This window comes from Geotrypetes seraphini, chromosome 10, assembly GCF_902459505.1.
Source record: "Geotrypetes seraphini chromosome 10, aGeoSer1.1, whole genome shotgun sequence".
NCBI classification, from domain to species: Eukaryota; Metazoa; Chordata; class Amphibia; order Gymnophiona; family Dermophiidae; genus Geotrypetes; species Geotrypetes seraphini.
In genome coordinates this window covers 62,831,467-62,852,540 of record NC_047093.1, presented here as the reverse complement: position 1 = coordinate 62,852,540, position 21,074 = coordinate 62,831,467, and the positions used below count along the sequence as shown (strand labels likewise).

At 43.7% G+C, this 21,074-nt stretch overlaps 1 protein-coding gene across 1 annotated transcript in view; it reads right to left on the bottom strand.

The window, feature by feature from the left end:
* Positions 1–21,074, bottom strand: part of CCDC187 (coiled-coil domain containing 187) — a 151,801-nt gene that overhangs the window by 9,750 nt on the left and 120,977 nt on the right. The window contains exons 28-30 of the mRNA XM_033962263.1: positions 19,323–19,408; positions 9,843–12,694; positions 9,151–9,492 (exon numbers count right to left, since the gene is read on the bottom strand). Of these exons, the coding sequence (XP_033818154.1) occupies positions 9,151–9,492; positions 9,843–12,694; positions 19,323–19,408 (3,280 nt within the window). The remainder of the gene's footprint in view (positions 1–9,150; positions 9,493–9,842; positions 12,695–19,322; positions 19,409–21,074) is intronic.

The following is a 21,074-nucleotide window of genomic DNA, read 5'->3' as shown; positions in this document are numbered from 1 at the left end:
ACTTGCGAGATGGACATAAACGGACTTAGACGTCCCTTTCGATTATGTCCCTCCACATATATAGGAAAGCAAATGGGGAGGGGGGGGAAGAGAGGGAGAGCACATGAGGGAGGGAAAAATAGAATATAATGTGCCACATAGCATAATATTTAGAATCTTAAATGTTAAAAACATCTTTGAATAAAACGTTTTGAGTTCTGATTTAAATTTCTGTAAGGAGTCCTGCTGTCTGAGGAAAATGGGCAGGGCACTCCAATGTTGGTGCTGCCACAGAAAATATGGATTCACACGTGATGTTGTAAATAATATCATGTAGAGAAGGAACAGATAAGAAACATTGATTAGTGGATCTTAAAGGCCTAGATAGAGAATATGGTATGATAATTTTTATTTTCTGGTATATTAGTGAAAGGAGGAAGGCTAAAAATGGAATTGTGAGAGTATATGAATCACTATGTGAAGAGTTATAGGATAAAGCAAACCTGCGCCCAACAAGATTGGCAGGTGATAAGTGCTAGAGAATGACATGAGGAAAAAATTTGTCCCCCTCACCGCCCCATCCCCATGACCACTGTCCCCACCCCGTCCCTGTCCCTGCAACCATTTTCCCTACCCCGTCCCTGTGACTACTATCCCCGCAGCATGCATACAAGCCTCAGTACTGCAATAGAACCATCTAACATTGCATCCAACTTTAGACATATCGCCAATATCCCTCTGGTAACCAAAATAGTAGAAGGCGTGGTAAACACCGAACTCACCACATACTTGGAGAAACCACAATATCTTACATGACAACCAATCCGGCTTCCGGTCAGGTCACAGTACCGAAACAATCATAACTTCTCTGTTTGATTACCTTCATCTTCTATTCAGCCAAGGCTCATGTGCTCTAATACTGCAACTTGACCTGAGTAGCGCATTTGACTTGGTTGACCATGCTATTCTACTGGACTGTTTGACATCTATTGGGATCTCAGGTCATGTTCTCAATTGGTTCCATGGGTTTCTGAAAAATAGAACCTATAAGGTGTTTAAGGAGATACTATCTCCTACGGTTAGGACAACCCCTGTGGGGTCCCACAGGGCTCCCCCTTGTCCCCCACCCTGTTTAACATCTACCTTGCCTCCCTAGGAAACCTCTTGCAGACCCTAAAGCTCAAACTCTTCATCTACGCAGACGACATCACCATAGTCATTCCGCTCTCTTGCTTTTCATCAGAGCGGATAAATTCTCTATCATTCATACTAAATCAGGTTGAATTTTGGATGTCGACGTTTAGATTAAAGCTAAACTCTGACAAAACTAAATTTTTCTTGGCAGCCCCAAATGACAAAATTAAGGAAACTACGCTACATGTAAATGGACTGGATTACTGTATTGAACAATCCCTAAAAACACTCGGAGTCACTTTAGACAAGCATCTCACACTAGAGTAACACTCTGACCTAGTATTTAAGAAATGTATATCGGTGCTTTGGAAACTCTACACAATCAAAAAATTCTTTGATGACGCCTCCTTTCGTCTGCTGGTACAGTCTTCTATCCTAAGCGATCTGGATTAGAGAATGACACATGCCGGTTACCCGCGGCTAGCCGCGTTTAGCCGCGGGTAACCCGCCGAAACGGGGAAGAAAAAATAGTGGCCTCTGCGGGACGGGGACAAGGCCATTCACCGCCCCGTGGAGCAGTGAATGGACTTGTCCCCGCAGTGAGGCAATCAAGATCGCGCGGTCCCCGCCATCTCCCTCCCTCCACCTCACCTTTCAATTGGAAGAGCACCGCCGGTTGAATTTCTGCCGGTCCGCGCGAAGAAAAAAAAATAAGCTTCTTTTCTCCAGCTCTTACCGCCATGCTGCAGCTACTAAAGCCGACAGGAAGCCTTTCCGACGTCAATTCTGATGTCGGAGAGGACGTTCTGGGCCAGCCAATCGCTGCCTGGCTGGCCCAGAACGTCCTCTCCGACTTCAGAATTGAGTCAGAAAGACTTCCGGCTTTAGCAGCTGCAGCATGGCGGTAAGAGCCAGAGAAAAGGAGAGGCTTTTTTTTTTTTTTTTTTGAGCGGCAGGGAGGCAGCAGGCTGGCTTTGGCTAGGGAGGGAGAAAGGTAGATAGGCACAGGCAGGCAGGCAGTCTTCGGGGGTGGGACAAAGTGTGGAAGGCAGTGAGAGGGACATAGGAAGGAGGCACTAGGGGCACTAAAGACATGGGAAGGAGGCACTGGGGGCACTAAAGACAGGAAGGGGAACTAAGGACATGGGAAGGAGGCACTGGGGCACTAAAGACATGGGAAGGAGGCACTGGGGGCACTAAAGACATGGGAAGGAGGCACTGGGGCACTAAAGACATGGGAAGGAGGCATTGGGGGCACTAAAGACAGGAAAGGGCACTAAGGACATGGGAAGGAGGCACCGGGGGCACTAAAGACATGGGACGGAAGCACTGGGGCACTAAAGACATGGGAAGGAGGCACTGGGGACACTAAAGACAGGAAGGGGCACTAAGGACATGGGAAGGAGGCACTGGGGGCACTAAAGACATGGGAAGGAGGCACCGGGGGCACTAAGGGCATAGGAAGGAAAGAGGGAGGGAATAGAAAGGGACAATTCTTGGGCCTGAGTGCAGAAAGAAAGAAATGAAAGAAAGGATACACAGACAGAAGGAAACGCAACCAGAGACTCATGAAATCAATCACCAGACAGCAAAGGTAGGAAAATGATTTTATTTTCAATTTAGTGATCAAAATGTGTCAGTTTTGAGAATTTATATCTGCTGTCTATATTTTGCACTATATTTGTTTATTTTTCTATATTTACTGAGGTGACTGAGCTTGCGGAGATGGGGCGGAAACAGGGTTTTAAAATTTTAGTCCTAGTAGTTTGCCGGTCCACAAAATAATTCTTTTATTTCTGCCAGTCCACGGGTGTAAAAAGGTTGAAAACCACTGATGTAGAGTATGCCAGCTTTCTTTTTCTCCAAGCCGCGCTTGCGCGGCTGCTCGAGTTGATCAATCTCCTCTCTTGCAACTTCCTGTTTCCGGTTGCGTCAGAGGAGAATATTGAACAAATGAGCACCCACACGTGCGGCTGGGCGAAAAAGAAAGCCTGAATACTCTACATCTAAGGTGAGATGGAGGGAGGGAAATGGCGGAACACTGCAGTCGGTCAGGTGTCTGCTGTTTTTGTATCACTGCCTGCCTGCGCTCACGTTCCAGATCCTCCTGCATTTTTAGTGTGCACAATTGACCTGATTCGAGCTATAGGTGAACATGGGGGATAAGGGATTGAAAGGGAGGACAAGTTAATTGATTTATTTTATGTTCGGTTTTTACTACAGGGCAAAGGCACTGAAACAGATTCTCAGTGCAGTAGTAGTGGCAGAACTCTCTTCTGTCTTCATGGTGTTTCGCAGTACTGAGGCTTATATGGATGCTGCGGGGACGGTGATGGGGCGGTGAATGGGATGGCAGTGGCGGTGATGGGGCGGTGAAAGGGATGGCGGTGACGGTGATGGGGCGGTGAAGGGAACGGCGGTGACGGGGCGGTGCAGAGGATGGTGGGCCGGGGACGGTGCAGTGACGGGGACAGATTTTTTTCCCCGTGTCATTTTCTAATCTGGATTACTGTAACATCATATACTTAGGCGCCTTCAAGAAAATCACCAGGAAGTTGAGGTTGGTCCAAAATACCGCCGTCCGTCTCATCTTTGGCTTGAAGAAATGGGAACACATAACCCCTTTCTACCACAAGTTGCACTGGCTGCCGTTCAAATCCAAAGTTCTATTTAAGTTCTCATGCATCTGCTACAAAACAGTATTTGGTATGTCCAGTGGCGTACCTAGGGTATGTGGCACCCGGGGCCCATCATTTTTTGACACCCCCCCCCCCCCCCCTCATGTAAAATTTTTTTTTTTTTTTTTTTTGCAATAACCATGAAATGGAATAAATGGTCAGAATAGAAACAGGCAGTGAAAATTTTCTTTTTTTTTTTTTTTTTTTTTTCCAAAGTATTTTTATTGAGAATGGCAAAAGGTCCAGACAAGCAACCATGGTCTGTACAGAAACTTATACATTATCAAAAAGAACACAGAATGAGAGTAACAGCAACAACAAGCATGAACAAGCCTCTCCCAAGAGAAAATTGCCAATGAGAGGCATAGCAATACACAACAAAAGGCCAAAACTTGGGGCAAGCAAACAAATCCCACCCCAGAACCCACAAGAATAATAAGCCGGACTAGACCCTCAGCCATATTTTATAATGAAAAAAACCCCCACAAGCAACAACACCCAGACCGCTCACCAGACACACCAATCCGCACAACAAGCACCCAAGAAACACCCAGCCACCACCCAGACAAAACTACCAGACACACCTACCCCACCAAGCCCAGACCCAACCCCCCCTCCCCAGAGAGTGCAAGCGCAAAGTGGACCGTGAAAAGGGCAGCTGCAGAAGTGGAAAGCCCCAGATAAGTAGGTTAGCTAAAGAAAGCCCACAGATAGAAGAAATCAGGATAACAGAAGTTCCAACAAATGCTCCCACAGAAAATTTTCTTTTATTGAACCTCATTTATGTAACCATTATTCCAAACATAACATAACATAAATTATGTCTGAATTGTCATGACATCAGAAGTACATATGGAGTAGTTGCAGGTGATGCTTGGGACAGTTCTGATTATGTTAGTTTGGTTTTATGTGTTTTTTGAATAGAAGGGTTTTTATTTCTTTTTTTAAGGTTTTGTAGTTTGTGGTCGAGGTCAATAGGTTGTAGAGTTGGGGGTCAAGTGTTGCAGCTCGAATGGCTAGGAGGTTGTCGAACAGTTTTTTTCTTTTGACGTTTTTGGTTGGAGGGTGTGTGAATGGTGCGTGAGTTCTCCTATGTCTGTTTGAAGTGGATTGAATTATTTAGCTGAAGAAATTAGTTACCCCCCCCCCCCATTCCACACACATTAATTCTCTTCCATTTTTGTTCCCATTATAAAAAAACACTGATAAGTTCCCAGGAAAAAAATACATTAAAATAAGAAGTGAAAACAAAGGCCCCTACAGATGAGAACATAACATAAGAATAGCCTAACTGGGTCACACCAATGGTCCATCATGCCCAGTAGCCCATTCTCATGGTAGCCAATAGTGCTGCCCGATTCAGAGAAAAATATTTCATTCGATCCGATTCACCCTGTTGAATCGATTTTTCGATTAGATTCACTGTTAATGACACCGCTTTTTAAGTTTAAACAAAGTATAACAATAAATTTCACAACAACAATAAATTTCACAAAGTACTTAAAAAAAAAAAAATCACATTTTTCCATTAAAGCAGTTCTGGAGACATTTGCTTGAACAGTCTTTTTTCCCAGTCCATAAGCAAGCAATATGAAAAAGATTTCCTTAATTATCTACTCAAACATTTTTGCTATTTACTTTCATTGTACCTATACTATTATTCAGTAGAAAAAATGGACTTAACTGTGCAGGAAATGAATCTCCTCATACACCCACCATATAGTGCAAAAATGTGCAAAGGTCTGTTTTTTTCTTTCGATCACTACATAGCCTAATGCCACACAAGCAGCGCTGTTACAAACATATTCTGAAGGTCAATGCTAAGGTTGACAAAGTTTCCTTCCTTGGACCAGAAGGAGATACTGACAAACCACTGGAAGAGATTCTAAAACAACTACCCAGAAATAACACCCAAAGACCCACTCAGTGTGTGAACCAGTTGAGTGGAGTGGACTAACTGGGGGTGGAAATGGGCCCAGAGTTTGCTCAGCAGAATTTCCCAGACTACCTCTTCCTCTCAACACACTGACATGCTACCACCACCACCAACACTAGGAACACCTCACCGAGTATGCCAGCAATGCTTATAAACTTTATAAAACACATTATTATATTTTCTTATAAAGCATATATTTTAACTGAACTCAGCCTTGCCATTCACAAAAATAGAAAAGTTCCCATTTCAAGCTGTCTCATGTACACTTTTCAAATCTAACATATTGTAATCACAAAACAGAAAATAAAATTATTTTTTCTACCTTTTGTTCTCTGATCAATATTCAAATCTTGTTGGTCCCAGGCTCTTGTTGTCTTGCTTGCCAGGGTCTCCTTTCTCCGTGCTAACCATCCGTCTGCCATCTCTGTTCTCCCCTTCCGTTTCCCTTCCCTCTCCCGGAGATCTGGCATCTTTCCTTTTTTTTGTCTCCATCCACAGATTCACCTTTTCTCAACTCCCCACCACCCCAGGATCCACCATCTCTCCCTTTCTGTTCCCAACTATCCTCCTATCCAGTATCTCTATCCCCCCTCCACACCATCCCCTGTTTCCAAGTTCTCTCCCTTTCTGTTCCTTCCCTCCCTAAATCCCATTATGCACCATCTCTCTCCCACTCCTCTGTTTTTAGACCCATTATTTCTAACCCCCAAAGTCTGGCATATGCATGTATCTTTGAACCCCCCCTTCCCTCTCTCCCTCTGTGTACTTTTACACCAGGACCCCCCTCCCCCGAAGGTCTGTCCCCCCTCCGAAGGGCTACACCCCACCCCTGAAGACCTGCACCCCCCGAAGGACTTTACCTCCCACCCGAAGGTCTGTCCCCCTCTGAAGGCCTAAACCCCACCCCTGAAGGACTGCACCCCCCCCCCGAAGGCCTGCACTCCCTTGAAGGTCTGCACCCCCCCGAAGGCCTGTCCCCCCCTTGAAGGCCTGTCCCACCCCCTTGTAGGCCTGTCCCCCCTTTAAGGCCTGCCTGCCTGCCTTTCCCCCCCTTGAAGGCCTGTCTCCCCCTTGAAGGCCTGCACCCCCCTTGAAGGCCTGCACCCCCCCCTGCAGGCCTGCCCCCCCCCTTGAAGGCCTGTCCCCCCCCTTGTAGGCCTGTCCCCCCCCTTGTAGGCCTGTCCCCCCCTTGAAGGCCTGCCTGCCTTTCCCCCTTGAAGGCCTGCACCCCCCTTGAAGGCCTGCACCCCCCCTTGAAGGCCTGTCCCCCCCTTGTAGGCCTGTCCCCCCCTTGTAGGCCTGTCCCCCCCCCTTGTAGGCCTGTCCCCCCCTGAAGGCCTGCCTGCCCCCCTTGAAGGCCTGCACCCCTTGAAGGTCTGCACCCCCCCAAAGGCCTACACCCCCCCCCGAAGGTCTGCACCCCCCTGAAGGCCTGCCTGCCCCCCTTGAAGGCCTGCACCCCTTGAATGTCTGCACCCCCCCCCGAAGGCCTGTCCCCCCTTGAAGGCCTGCCTGCCTGCCTGTCACCCCCCTCCCCCTTGAAAGCCTGCTTGCCTGCCCGCCCGCCCCACCCTGAAGGCCTGATGCCCCGACCCACCCCGAAGGACCGCTCGCCCCCCTGGCCTCCCCGCACCACCTATGAACAGCCGCAGCAGGATCGCGAAGTCAGCGTCGGGTACCAGCCCTAAGGGGGTGTTCCCGGCCTTGCCGTTCAGTCCCCCGCCACCCCCGAAGGACCGCTCGCCCCCCTGGCCTCCCCGCACCACCTATGAACAGCCGCAGCAGGATCGCGAAGTCAGCGTCAGCGATCCCTGCTGCTTCCTGCGCCACGGTCCCGCCCCTCCTCTGACGTCAGAGGAGGGGCGGGATCGCGTCGTAGGAAGCAGCGCAGGGATGCTGACGCTGACTTCGCGATCCTGCTGCGGATGTTCATAGGTGGTGCGGGGAGGCCAGGGGGGCGAGCGGTCCTTCGGGGGTGGCGGGGGACTGAACGGCAAGGCCGGGAACACCCCCTTAGGGCTGGTACCCGGGGCGGCCCGCCCCCCCCCGCCCCCCCCTAGGTACGCCACTGGGTATGTCACCAGATTATCTTTACCCACACTTCAACCTGAATTACAATAATAAGAGCTCCCGCAGAATAAACCTATTCGCTTTTCCCTCATTGAAATCGTGTCATCTTAAAAGATTCTTCAAAAGAACCTTTGCTTTTCAAACGGCCAAACTAAATTCATGGCTCGCCCAAATTGTACTAGATGCCTCTTCATATCTCAACTTTAGAAAGCAGATCAAAATTCAACTCTTCAACAAACCAAATCCTTAATGCACCTTAACGCACCCCTCCCTTAACTTCCACCACCCCTTCCCTTTCCTTTCTTTTAAGATTGTTGCTCCCTACCTCCTTAAAGCTTGTATGCATCTGTCTCCTTCTCTTAAATTCTTTGTATATACTTACTGTATGTACTGTACTTAATCTTTTCCCTCACTTAAATTGTAAACATATAACTAGTTTGACTTCATGATTGCTTTGTTATGTTCCTCAATTCAACCGCATTGTCTGTATTTCATCTAACTGTTGTGAACCGCCTAGAACTCCCTGGGTATGGCGGTATACAAAAATAAAATTATTATTATTTAGCTTATTCCTTCCTTATAAATCAAAGTTATGGCTGCTGAACTAGAGAAAGAGATGTTCAGCTGGCAGGGCTTTGTTTATAAATTTTTATCAACACAACTAATATACTACTTTATCCTAAAGCAAAAAAAAAGAAAAAAAAATAGAAATTTTTTTTTTCTACCTTTGTTGTCTGGTTTCTGTTTCCCTCATCTTCTCATTCATTTCCTTCCATCCACTGTCTTGTCTTGTCTCTGTGTCTTCCATTTGCTCTGTTACTGTGCCTCTCCCTTCACTCCCCCCCCCCAATTGGTCTAGCACCCACCTTCTTCCCTCTGCTTCCCCCATAGTCTGACATCTCTGTCTTCTTCCCTTCCAGCTTCTTCTCCTCACTCTTTGTTCCCCATTTAGCTTCAGCGTCTTCTCCCCACTCTTTCTTCCACATTTCCCTTCAGCATCTTCTCCCCACTCTGTGTTCCCCATTTCCTTTCAGCGTCTGTTCCTCTCCACCCCCTTTCGGCATCTGTTCCTTTCCTTTCCACCACCACCCTTCCCTCTTGCTATTTCACTGCCCTTCAGCGCGGTCCGAGCATCTCCCTCCCTCCCCCTTACCTTTGTGCCGCGTTTTAAGTTTACAGACCAACTTGCTCAAGCCGCCGGAGTCTGCCTGCAGTCGCGTGCGTCTGTGGGCAGAAGCTTCTCCTCTGATGCAACCAGAATGCTTTTAAATAACACCCAAGCTATATTACAAATTGCAGTGCTGGTTTGAGCACGATCCTACTTTAATGCAGAAAACATGTACACTAAAATACCTGATTATAAACATTCGTGCTTTCTGCATTCCAGCAGTCCTCTGTGACTTCTTCCCACTCATGGTCCTGTGGCTTGGAGAACCTTTCAGGTTTTGAAAAGCCAGTCTGACCAGACCACAGCATATCTACTATATGTGCCACCAGCTTCTTCACATATGAACTGTTGTGGGGCACCGCAAAGGCCACTTCCTCGGTTTTCGTCCATGGAGCTGAGTACCAGTGGTCTAGTTGATACAAATTCTGTCTTTGAGTTATTATCCCTTCAGTGGGCAGCACTGAACCCAGTTGGCCAAAATCTCCACTCCCCCCGAAGATTCCTGCATCAAGTAATTTCCTAAGGAACTGGGACAAAACATAGGTACTTTTCAATATGTGTTATGGTGAAGGTTTTCCAATTATACACAGGATCTTATTCATAAAGAACTTTTTTCCCATTCTTTACCTATCAAAACATTTTATTGAATAAAGTTATAGGGTTTATTTAATATGAACGCTCTTTACTGTAAAGCAATTAACTTTTTATGACATGCCAGCTGTTTATGCCAATGGAAATACTACAACCTCTCAAACTTTAGAAAAGTCAAAAAAATAAATATAATTTGCTCTAGCCATTACTTATATCACAATAAAATGACAAAGCATAATGGTAAACAGATTGTGACTTATTTTTGAGGTTGCTTTTGAGTACTTACTGGTAAAGATGTTTGAGTCATTCCAGAAGAAACCAGTATATTATTTTCTAATTTCTGGCCTTGTCTCTTTGTAATCTTCTTATATTCTTTCATGGCATCATCTATAAGCTTTGCAACTATTTTGTCTGCTATATTGTTTGCTTCCTGGGGAGTTAACTTTGGGTGACTTTTCGTCTGATTTTTTAAAGTATTTAAGTTCCACTCTTCTGAGGATTGTTCAGAACTGTTACTGTACATCTCTTGGAAGAGTTCCCATTTGTGTTGGTGTTTTTCTCCAAGACATTTGGCAGTTTTCATGTTGTTCCTTTTAAAAACACTTTTACATTTATTTTGAGATGTTTCAGAAAATGCAATCAGAGCATCACATAAAAAGTTCCTGGTGAGATTAGTACAGATCTCTTCAGCCGACTTTTCTCTTTCCACCTCTTGCAAAGATTGAATGTTTCTTAACTTATTTTCTTGCCTGTCAAAACTGTTTGCTTTCTTCACCATTGAAAGTGCAACTTCAAAATGAAATTCTGTTGGATCACCCTTCATTTGTGACCTCTCTGCTGCTCCATTTACAGGCTTTAAATGCTCTAATGACTGAGGATTAGATCCATTGCTAACATACTGATATCTACTGGAAGGTATTTCTTTAATTTCTACTCTTGTTTGCATAGAAGTACATGATCTAGAATTGTTTTCTTTCCAAGCTGAAGGATTCTCTGTCTTGTTATATTTTTCTTTACTTTTCTGCTCCATAAGTTTTGTTCTCTGTTGGTCACCATATTTGTAGTTTTCTGGAGGTGATGCTTCATCATCTGGATCTTCCTCTGCAGAACTGTCTGAACTATTTGTAGCATAATTCAAAAGATGTGAAATTTCATTAGGTCTAACAAATATACCACAGTTTTTAGTGCACTCAAAATATCTTACACCTTTGTATGTTCCATCATGGTCTCCATCTGGTTTGTCAAGTGCCACTCCAGCCCAGTAACCTCCATCAAAGGATGTATACCCTTTATATTTTAGGGTACCTGGCTGAATTTGCTTTACAAGCACTCGGCATCCAATTTCATAAAATAATATTGGGTCGCTGTTGTCTACTTCAGCTTCAGACAATGTTAAAAATGGTTTTAGTTGTTTTGTAAATATTTTGGTCTGTGTATTTTTAGATTTTAGAAAATCAGTTTTGGATATGCATGAGGAACCCATCTGTTGACTTTCTGGATCTTTCTTTTCCTGGCAAATATTTTTTGTATCCATAGGCCATACTGAGGCATTCCCATATTCAATAGAAGGTCCAAACATTATGTCTGAAGCGGGTAGGGGCACATCATCAGACAACAAGGTTTGCTCTTCATGGAACTCTCCATCTAAGGTAGGATCTAAATCTTCATTCTCAGATTCCATCATTTGTTCTGGTGGGGATGGAAAGTCTTCAGTGTTATCATTCATTTCATTACTATTTATGGAGTCTGCCTGTTCAGGGGGAGAAGGGAGATCTTCCCTAGGAAATGTTAAATCCTTTTCAATAGAAAACAAGTCTGCACTTTGGTATGAAAGCACTTCATCAATTGGAGACAATATTTCTGATAAAGTATCTTCATCAATGGGAATTAGAACTTCATCAGAGATGAATGTAACATTTTCTTCACTCTGTGTTTGAAGTCTGTTTATTTGAGGAAACAGATCTTCAGAGGACTGAACAAGAAATGGCACTGTCTTGATTTTCTTTGAGGTTAAGTCTCCTATAGGAGATTGTTTTTCATTATCTATTCTCACTGTTTGCAGATCATTAATACCAGATGAGCAGGTTTCTGTTCTATTAAAATAATCTTTGAGATTCATCAGATTTGACGTCTGTACAGGTGTTATTTTATCTGATTCACTGGAAACTTGCCCTTCAACTGAGTATTTTTCATTATCAGTTGCATTATCTGATGAAATTATGGCTCCTGGTACTTTCTCACTTAATGTACCATTTTTAGGTTGAAATGAAAAAAAAGTGCTTTTTAGCTCTTCAGTAACTGGACTTATAGTCTTCACATGGTCTATGTTTACATATACTCCCATACACTGGCCTACATCAGACTCCATTTCTGTTTTATTCACTGGGGTAATGGGATTCTGCTCTAGATCCTCATCAACATCAGTGAAGCTTTCACTGTAAGACAAAGAGATGCTCAACAAACCCGAGGACTCAAGTCTCTCCTCCGGATCAGAGTCCCTTTCAGATGCAAGCTGGTTTTCTTTGTAGTCCTCCATGCAGACATTCGGGGATTCATCAAGTAATTCCTCTACTTTTCCAGTAGACTCTTCCCCTTGAGTACCTCTATTTGATAAAGTGATGACATGCAATTCAGGTACAGTATAATGTGCAGAAACATTACTTTGGTCTTCTGAATACAAAGCAACATCGTCATTGGTCTCATAGTTCAATGGTTCCTTGGATTTGGCACTAAATAATAATCTATTCTCTTCCTTGACTGATTCCATCCCCCTTGGTGCTTCTGCCTGTTTTTCTTCAATGTCAGATACCTCAGGTTCACTGATGTCCGTATCCTGTATGCTCCCTTCTTCGGCTTCAGACAAGGAAACAGAGGTCTCAGAAACATCAATGAGGACTGCAAATACTTTCTGAAACTCAGGGAGCGAGGTGAATGAGGCGACATTTTCTGATCCATGAGATGAATCATTGGATTCTGTGGAAGTGATGGAAGATGGATGTTCCTTTGGCACTGATTCTTTCACGGAGGACTCGGATTGATCACTACTTCCATGTAGAGCTGGTTGCTCGCCATCGGCAGACCTTTCCTCAACATGGCCCGAAGTCTTTTCTTTTTCTAGTTTGTTAACCATTGCAGCATCTGCAAAAATAAGGATGAAGGGTTTGAGTTTAGCTGAAGCCTGGATGTGACTCTGTACTGCTGACACTCTTTCACAGCTGCAGTCATTGTGTCTCATCAGCAAAGTGCCGAAAATAAAGCTTAACACTTTGAATTGGGAACAATTAGCTCCAATCAACTAAACTGCAATTGTGCCATGCCTTTAACAAATATACCATGTATAATGTTTAACAGGATAAGATGCATGAAAAGAATATAGCATTACAAGAATTAAATGATATTTGCATGTTCTCTGTCAGAAATACTAGCTGCATTATACACATGTGCACAGGTATAATGTGTGGAAGAGTAGCAGACAGTAAACCTGTTCAAAATCCTCTTCTTCCATTGATGATCTTTGTGACTTTGGGGAAGTCGCTTTACCTTGTAATTGGAAAACTGGGTAGACCATTGATCCTTCTCTGATAACGTTTACTTTGTTGCCATGTTATTAGGTCCATAGCAATGGACCTAATCTTCCCCCAAGTTGCTAAAATCATATCAAATTAAACCAGAACAGAATAAAACTGAAAATAAATAAGACTACCTTACTGACTCCCCCCCCCTTTTTTTACAAAAGCGTAGTGTGTTTTTTAGCACTGGCCCTGGTGGAAACAGCTCCGATGCTCATAGAATTCCTATGAGCATCTGAGCTGTTACCACTGCTGTTGGGACTAAAAACCATGCTACGCTTTTGTAAAAGGAGGGATGAGTGCATTCCCATATATCAGGGGTAGGGAACTCCGGTCCTCGAGAGCTGTATTTCAGTCGGGTTTTCAGGATTTCCCCAATGAATATGCATGAGATCTATTTGCATGCACTGCTTTCAATGCATATCATTGGGGAAATCCTGAAAACCCGACTGGAATACGGCTCTCGAGGATTGTAGTTCCCTACCCCTGCCATATATATATATATATATATATATATATATATATATATATATATATATATATATATATATATATATATATATATATATATATATATACAGTCATGTGAAAAAATTAGGACACCCTATGAAATATTCAGTTCTTAAGAAATGTTTACATATCGATGTCAAATTTTTATTTATCTCTGGAAAAGAAAGTGATGCATTTGCAGGTAAACAACAAAAATTTTCCTTGATTTACTCATGAAACAAAAGATATCCAGAGAGCTGCAATGGTCCAAGTATGGAAGTAAAACAGTTTGTACCACAAACCTGAAGCTAGCTTGGCTTAAAACTAATCTTACTGTTCTTAATTGCTCAATCTAAAAAAACCTTTCTTAACCAGAGAATCAATCTGATCAGCAAAAGTAAGATCGGAATCTATATATATAAAATCGGAGGTATGTATATGTGTATGTATGTATGTGCTGCGATCACGCAAAAACGGCTTGACCGATTTGAACAAAACTTGGTATGCAGATCCCTCACTACCTGGGATGATATGTTCTGGGGGTCTCGCGGCCCACCTGCACAAGTGGGCGGAGCTACAAACAGAAAATCAGATTTCACCCATTCATTTCAATGGAAAAAATGTAAAAAGCTGCCAACGCAAAACCGGCTTGCCCGATTTGAACAAAACTTGGTATGCTGATCCCTCACTACCTGGGGTGATATGTTCTGGGGTTCTAGCGGCCCACCTGCACACGTGGGCGGAGCTACAAACAGAAAATCAGATTTCACCCATTCATGTCAATGGAAAAAATGTAAAAAGCTGCCAACGCAAAAACGGCTTGCCCGATTTGAACAAAACTTGGTATGCAGATCCCTCACTACCTGGGGTGATATGTTCTGGGGGTCTCGTGGCCCACCTGCACACGTGGGTGGAGCTACTAACTGAAAATCAGATTTCACCCATTCATGTCAATGACAAAAGTGTAAAAAGCTGCCAACGCATAAACGGCTTGCCCGATTTGACCGAAACTTGGTATGCAGATCCCTCACTACCTGGGGTGATATGTTCTGGGGGTTTCGCGGCCCTCCTGCACACGTGGGCGGAGCTACAAACAGACAATCAGATTTCACCCATTCATGTCAATGGCAAAAATGTAAAAAGCTGCCATTCTCACAGTAATTCCAACTACCTGGGGTGATATGTTCTGGGGGTCTCTCAGCCCACCTGCACACATGGGCGGAGCTACAAACAGAACATCAGATTTCACCCATTCATGTCAATGGAAAAAAAGTAAAAAGCTGCCATTCTCACAGTACTTCAAAAACGGCTTGACCAATTTGAACGCAACTTGGTATGCAGATCCCTCACTACCTGGGGTGATATGGTCTGTGGGTCTCGCGGCCCACCTGCACACGTGGCCGGAGCTACAAACAGAAAATCTGATTTCACCCATTCATGTCAATGGCAAAAATGTAAAAAGCTGCCATTCTCACAGTAATTCCAACTACCTGGGGTGATATGTTCTGGGGGTCTCTCGGCCCACCTGCACACGTGGGCGGAGCTACAAACAGAACATCAGATTTCACCCATTCATGTCAATGGAAAAAAAATAAAAAGCTGCCATTCTCACAGTACTTCAAAAACGGCTTGACCGATTTGAACGAAACTTGGTATGCAGATCCCTCACTACCTGGGGTGATATGTTCTGGGGGTCTCTTCACCCAAGAATTTATATGTTCTTGCTCCTGGAGGTGAAACTAAAAATGTTGTTTATAATCAAGTTTTGTGTTTGTTGTATTGTATTCATTTTGTCAAATATTTCACATTATAATTTGAATATTGTACTTTTTATAAAGCTGTAAAAAAATAATTTCATTCACCACTATAAAGTATCTTTATTTGAATCCATTTACAGTGTTATTGCTATAATTAAATACCCGTGCAACGCCGGGGCATCAGCTAGTCTACTATAATAAAACACTAAGCGCGCATACACACTCTTACCACTGTGTTCCCTGATCCCTGATCTGTAGGTCTGTGGCAGGTAAGAATATGTATGCGCGCGTTGTTGTTCTATTCTAACGACCAGCGGCAGGTAACACGCCGCGACTCCCCCCTCCCCTGCGCCGACCCTCCCACCGCGAGACGAACACAAACCTCCCGGCTCCAGCAGTGTCCGAGGCACAGTAAACACACTGCTTCGTATCCTTCTACTGGCCTGATTTCCTCTGCCGTGTCCCTGATGACATCATCAGAGATGCAGAAGAGGAAATGAGGGCAGTAGAAGACCACGAAGCAGCGTGTTTACTCTGCCTCGGATGCTGCTGGACTGGGAGGATTGCCGGCCGTCTAGCGGTGGGAAGGTCGGCTGGGAGGGTCAACGGGGGTTTCGGGTGTGCCGGGTAGGGTCGGCGCCGGGGGGAGGGTTAAATAGAAACATGCTGCTCAGGGGTATTGGAAGAAGGCAGGCAGGCTGGCATTGGGGAGGTGGGGGGGGTTTAAATGGAAACATGCTGCTCAGGGGGATGGGAGGCAGGCAGGCAGGCTGGCATTGGGGGGGGTGGGGGGGTTTAAATGGAAACATGCTGCTCAGAGGGATGGGAGGCAGGCAGGCAGCTACTAAAATGATCAGTGGTCTTTATCATAAGGCATATGGGGACAGATTTAAGGATCCCAATATGTATACTTTGGAGGAAAGGTGGGAGAGGGGAGATATGATAGAGATGTTTAAATACCTACATGGCACAAATGTGCTTGAGGCAAGTCTCTTTCAACTTGAAAGGAAACTCTGAAATGAAGGGGCATAGGATGATGGTGAAAGGGGATAGATTCAGAAGTAACCTTAGAAAATACTTTTTCAGGGAAAGTGTGGTAAATGCTTGGAATGGCCTCTCAGTGGGGATGGTGAAGACAAAAGGTATATCTGAATTCAAGAAAGCTTTGGATAAGTAGATTGGATCTCTAAGAGAGGGGAAAGTAGATTTGCAAGGTTGGGCAGACCACATAGAAAAATGAAAGCAGATAAAGATCATATGGCCTATGTTTCTATCTTTGTATAATACTAAATATAAAGATGTGTGCGTAAATTCAATTTATTGCAAATTAGTGCCAATAATAGATTGACAGTGCAAAATTCTTGGGCCTAATAGATTCATTATTGAATTAAACTGCATGCACAAATAGGGATGTGCACACAATTTTTAGCACCATATATAGAATTAGGCAGTATACAGTATGGGTCTCATAATCGAAAGAGAAAAACGTCCAAAAACCAGCCTAAGTCGGCACTTGGACGAACATTTCTCAAAAACGTCCATGTGCCAATAATAAAAATGTGTTTTGGATGTATTTCTAAACTATCTAGGCCTTCATAGTGCCGCTGAACGACCAAAGCTAAACGGGGCATTTCGGGAGGCGTGTCGAGGGCGGGGGTTGGGTAGGACATGGGCCGGCTTAGATTTAGTCGTACAGCATTTATATCCGAAAGTTTTACAACAGAGCCTAGACGGAACTTGGTCTAAGTCACAAAAACCCACCTAAAGTTGCCAGATAAGCACTGCAAACACATAAAACAGACCCCACACACTATCCCAGTGATCACCAACCCCACCTACCCCCATAAAAATTTTAATCATAACTTTAAAATTCAGCCTCCAGACCATCATCACCTGGCCGCCTGGCATAGGAAAGCCTAGTCATCCAACCCAGAGGCAGCTTAAGTTGTCTTGGGGGTGGGTTAGGGACTCATGGAGAGGAGGACCCATGCCCATAAGCCCCTGTAATCACTGCATTGATCCTTAAACATGTGCACTCCCCTATACACCCCCAAAACCCTTTTGCACTGGCATATAAGTGGCTCCTGCAGCCATATGGGTTATTGGGGTGGTAGATAAGTGGGTCTAGGGGTTTCTGAAGGTGGTTTGGGGGGCTCATCATGACCTATAAGGGAGTGTAGGGAGGAGAAGACATGGCACCCTTTTTGTGAAGTTCACAGCAGTGCCCTGTAAGGTACCCCACTATTTAGGTAGCATGTCTGGGTGTGCAGTCCAACACTTTGCAGACCCCTCCCATGTCCAACAGGGCTTGTTCTAGGCGTTTTGGATTTGGACGGAAAGTTGGACGGAAATGTGGTATAAAGATAGACGATTTCGTGGCTTGGACGATCAGATCGGCAGGACATATAATTAGACGATTTTCGAAACGAAAAATAAGTTGGACGTATCTTTTGGAAATGTGTCTTAAGCTGTTTTTTTACTTTGGACGCCTTGCGAGATGGACATAAATGGACTTAGATGTCCCTTTCGATTATGCCCCTCCACGTGTGCAAGAAGCTCTTTCTGCACATAAACTTCTGTTTTATGCAGATACATTTTTTTTTAAATTACATTTTTAGTGATCATTTAAATAAAGCTTTTATACACTCCATGTTTAACTACGCTTCCAAGAAACATGACATTGTGTTTTAAGAGTTTTAAGTTTGCTCTTGGAATGGAAGATGGTAATAAGAACATAAGAATAGCCTTATTGGGTCAGACCAATGGTCCATCAAGCCCAGTAGCCCATTCTCACTGTATAAAGACCTCTCTGACCACTGAGCTGAACCATGTCATGAAGAATGAATTATTTTATTGAAGTTAAATTTTCCTGGGACTAAGCTTGAGGTGATGAATGTCTATTTGTCATTACAGTCTTGCAGGCAGGCCTATTTTAGAAAATTATTACTTTATATCAAATATAGCCCTATGATTTTGATTTGCATAAAAAAAAATGCTGCAACTATCTAAATCTGCTTGTTTCTTTGTATACTTCCAAGAAACTCCCTATAATCAAGCGAATATAGGAAGTTTCTTGGAAGTATACAGAGAAGCAAGCAGATTTAGACAACAATATATAATGGCCTTTTACATCAGAAGTGTAGTTTCTCAAAAGACTGCTGGATATTGTATTGATTGTCATCTGAAGAAAGCCACATTTGTTGCCAAAACTTGGATCACTGTTGGGACTTCTTAATACAGATCTTACTAAATAAAGACTATGCCGAAGATTTGATTTGACATCTCACTTGCCCTTTTTTGTGGATTTGTTCTATTTGTAGGGCTTGCTGTTCTCTTTCTTCTTTTTTGCATTTTATCTAGGAGATGAGGACAGGAGAGTTACCCCTCTTGGAGTAGGAGGAGAAAAAGGAGCAGAAATATCTTTTGAGTGTTCACTAAAAGGAGAAAAGTGAAGAAGGTACAGCTGTATAGAAGAGTGAAGATAGAGGAAAGTGCAAGAACTAGCCAAGGATCCTGGGTATGGAAAATGAATTCTCTACATTATAAAGTAGAAGTCACCCATTCATGGACAACCCAAGAACCAAAGAGTGGCATTGGAACTCGGGAAAGAAAACTTCAGAGGATCATACAGATAGTTATTTGTTTAAGCTTATGCTTGCTTTGGTTAATATAATCAAAAAGAAGATAAATCAATACAATAATGTTGGAACATCATGGAAGAGTCAGGCTGTTGGTAGAGTAAAAATTAAGAAAAGAAGCATTCTGTGCCTAGGCAGTAGAGATTTAACCCCTTCCCCCCTTTCCAATGGAGAACCCATCGCTGGGCTACGAAAAGGCCAGAGATAGGGCTTACCTATAAAAAAAGTGTTTCTGCTCATATTAATGCAGATACTCCACAGGTTAAATCAATTTGTATAAACCCAGAAAGCTTTTTGATCAACACATGTGTACCTCGTTGAAAAGGGTTTGGAAGCACCTGGATTTCTTGTCCCTCAGTGGGAGTTTTCCCTTCTTCATGTGTCTGATCCAGATTTCCCCTGCGAGCAAAGCAAAAACTGGTGGACAACTGAAGTGGGCTAACAGGTTTACAATCTATTGGTATCAAACTTTGCATTAATGAATATATGATACACTCATTTACTGAAATTATACTCACATCCCATGCTACTGCATTAATGCAAGAAATGGTATTTGGAATTATATTCTGATCAACTGGTTAGTGTTTATAGAATAAGAAAATGAGATTAGACAATCAGAATATAATGTTTGCAAAGAATCTGTGCATTATTAAAAAGAGCAATTCTATCAAGAAAAACTGAAATTTAGATTCATTTATTTGCTGTATGATATCTACCTTGTCCAATTAAAAAAAAGGCAAATCGTGGAATTAAATCTTCCAAGTTTATTAATTGTTCAAAGATGAAAACTCTCAAGGTCTCCAAGGTTCCCAGTTGAAAAGAGGCTATTGAAAGCGCTACATAGAGAGTCAGATTTAGAGCCAAAAGGCAGGGCCAGTGGAAGAATACTAGGTAATCTACATAAGAACATAACATAACTTTATAGCCCTGCACCTCTTCAATTAACCTCCAGGTCCCTTTCACTACTCCCCACCCCCAACTTTGAAATTCTTTTAATTTAACGTATTACCTCCCTACAACAATAGATAGTTTGACACAGTACTATAAATTTAAACTTTATTTAATTATATATTCACGATGAGAGCAATTTCCAAAAGCCGTTTACTTGGGTAAATGACTGTTTGAAAACTGTCAAACTTCTCTACAACTAAAAGTTTCTTTTGGGCTTTTGATGCTGTCAAAATCTATTGTTTTGCTTTGAATAGAGTTGCTCTATGCTGCCCCCAGAGGGTGCTGCCCTAGGTGACTGTCTAGTCCGTTAATCCAGCCCTGACAGTGGGTGCTCCTCCAGCCTTACAATGAGAGGCTGCCTGAGTATTCCTCCTTCTCCTTCTCAGGTCTTTGATGGCCCCTTCCTACATTCTCCCTCTTCTACTCTTACATTGCTATCTTCCAGGACCTCTCCCCTCCTCCATTCCTTTGCATCGCTCGCTCCATTTAATAGCAAAATCGTTAAGCAGCAGCTGTATCAGGAACAAGAGGATGAAAACTCAGCATAGGTCCTGCATACACTTCTTGTTACTATATGAGGTGATAGACAGGGCCTGACAGTTTGAACCAGCTCATAGGCTCCATGTAAAATTTCCTTCCTATTGACACTGGATATTCTACTTGAAGAACTCCAGTAGTAAGCTAGATCAGTATTGGCAATAGGACAGTGAATCCCATGTAGCATGGTTTACCCCTCCCCTGGTGCTCGGTAACCTGTGTCAGGGGAGCTTGAATGATATGGCCCAGCCTTGGTCCAGGGAAGGCACAGGCTGGCCAGACTGAGTACATTGGCAATACAAAGATTGAATTAAGCTGAAAATGGAGGAAAACTATACTACAATGCTGCAACTGCAGAGTTCTTATAATACAGCACAGCTAGACATGGACTCCTAAACCCACCCGCCAGGCCCGCCCCTTCCCGCCCCGTTATGCCACAGTCCTGCCCCTAATCCCGCCCCACCGCTTGCTAGGGTCAGGCAGGAGGGCATCCGCGCATGCACGGATGCCCTCTTGCCCGACACAATTTGGGGGGGAAGCTTTTCAAAACCCAGACAAAGTGCCAGGTTTTGAAAAG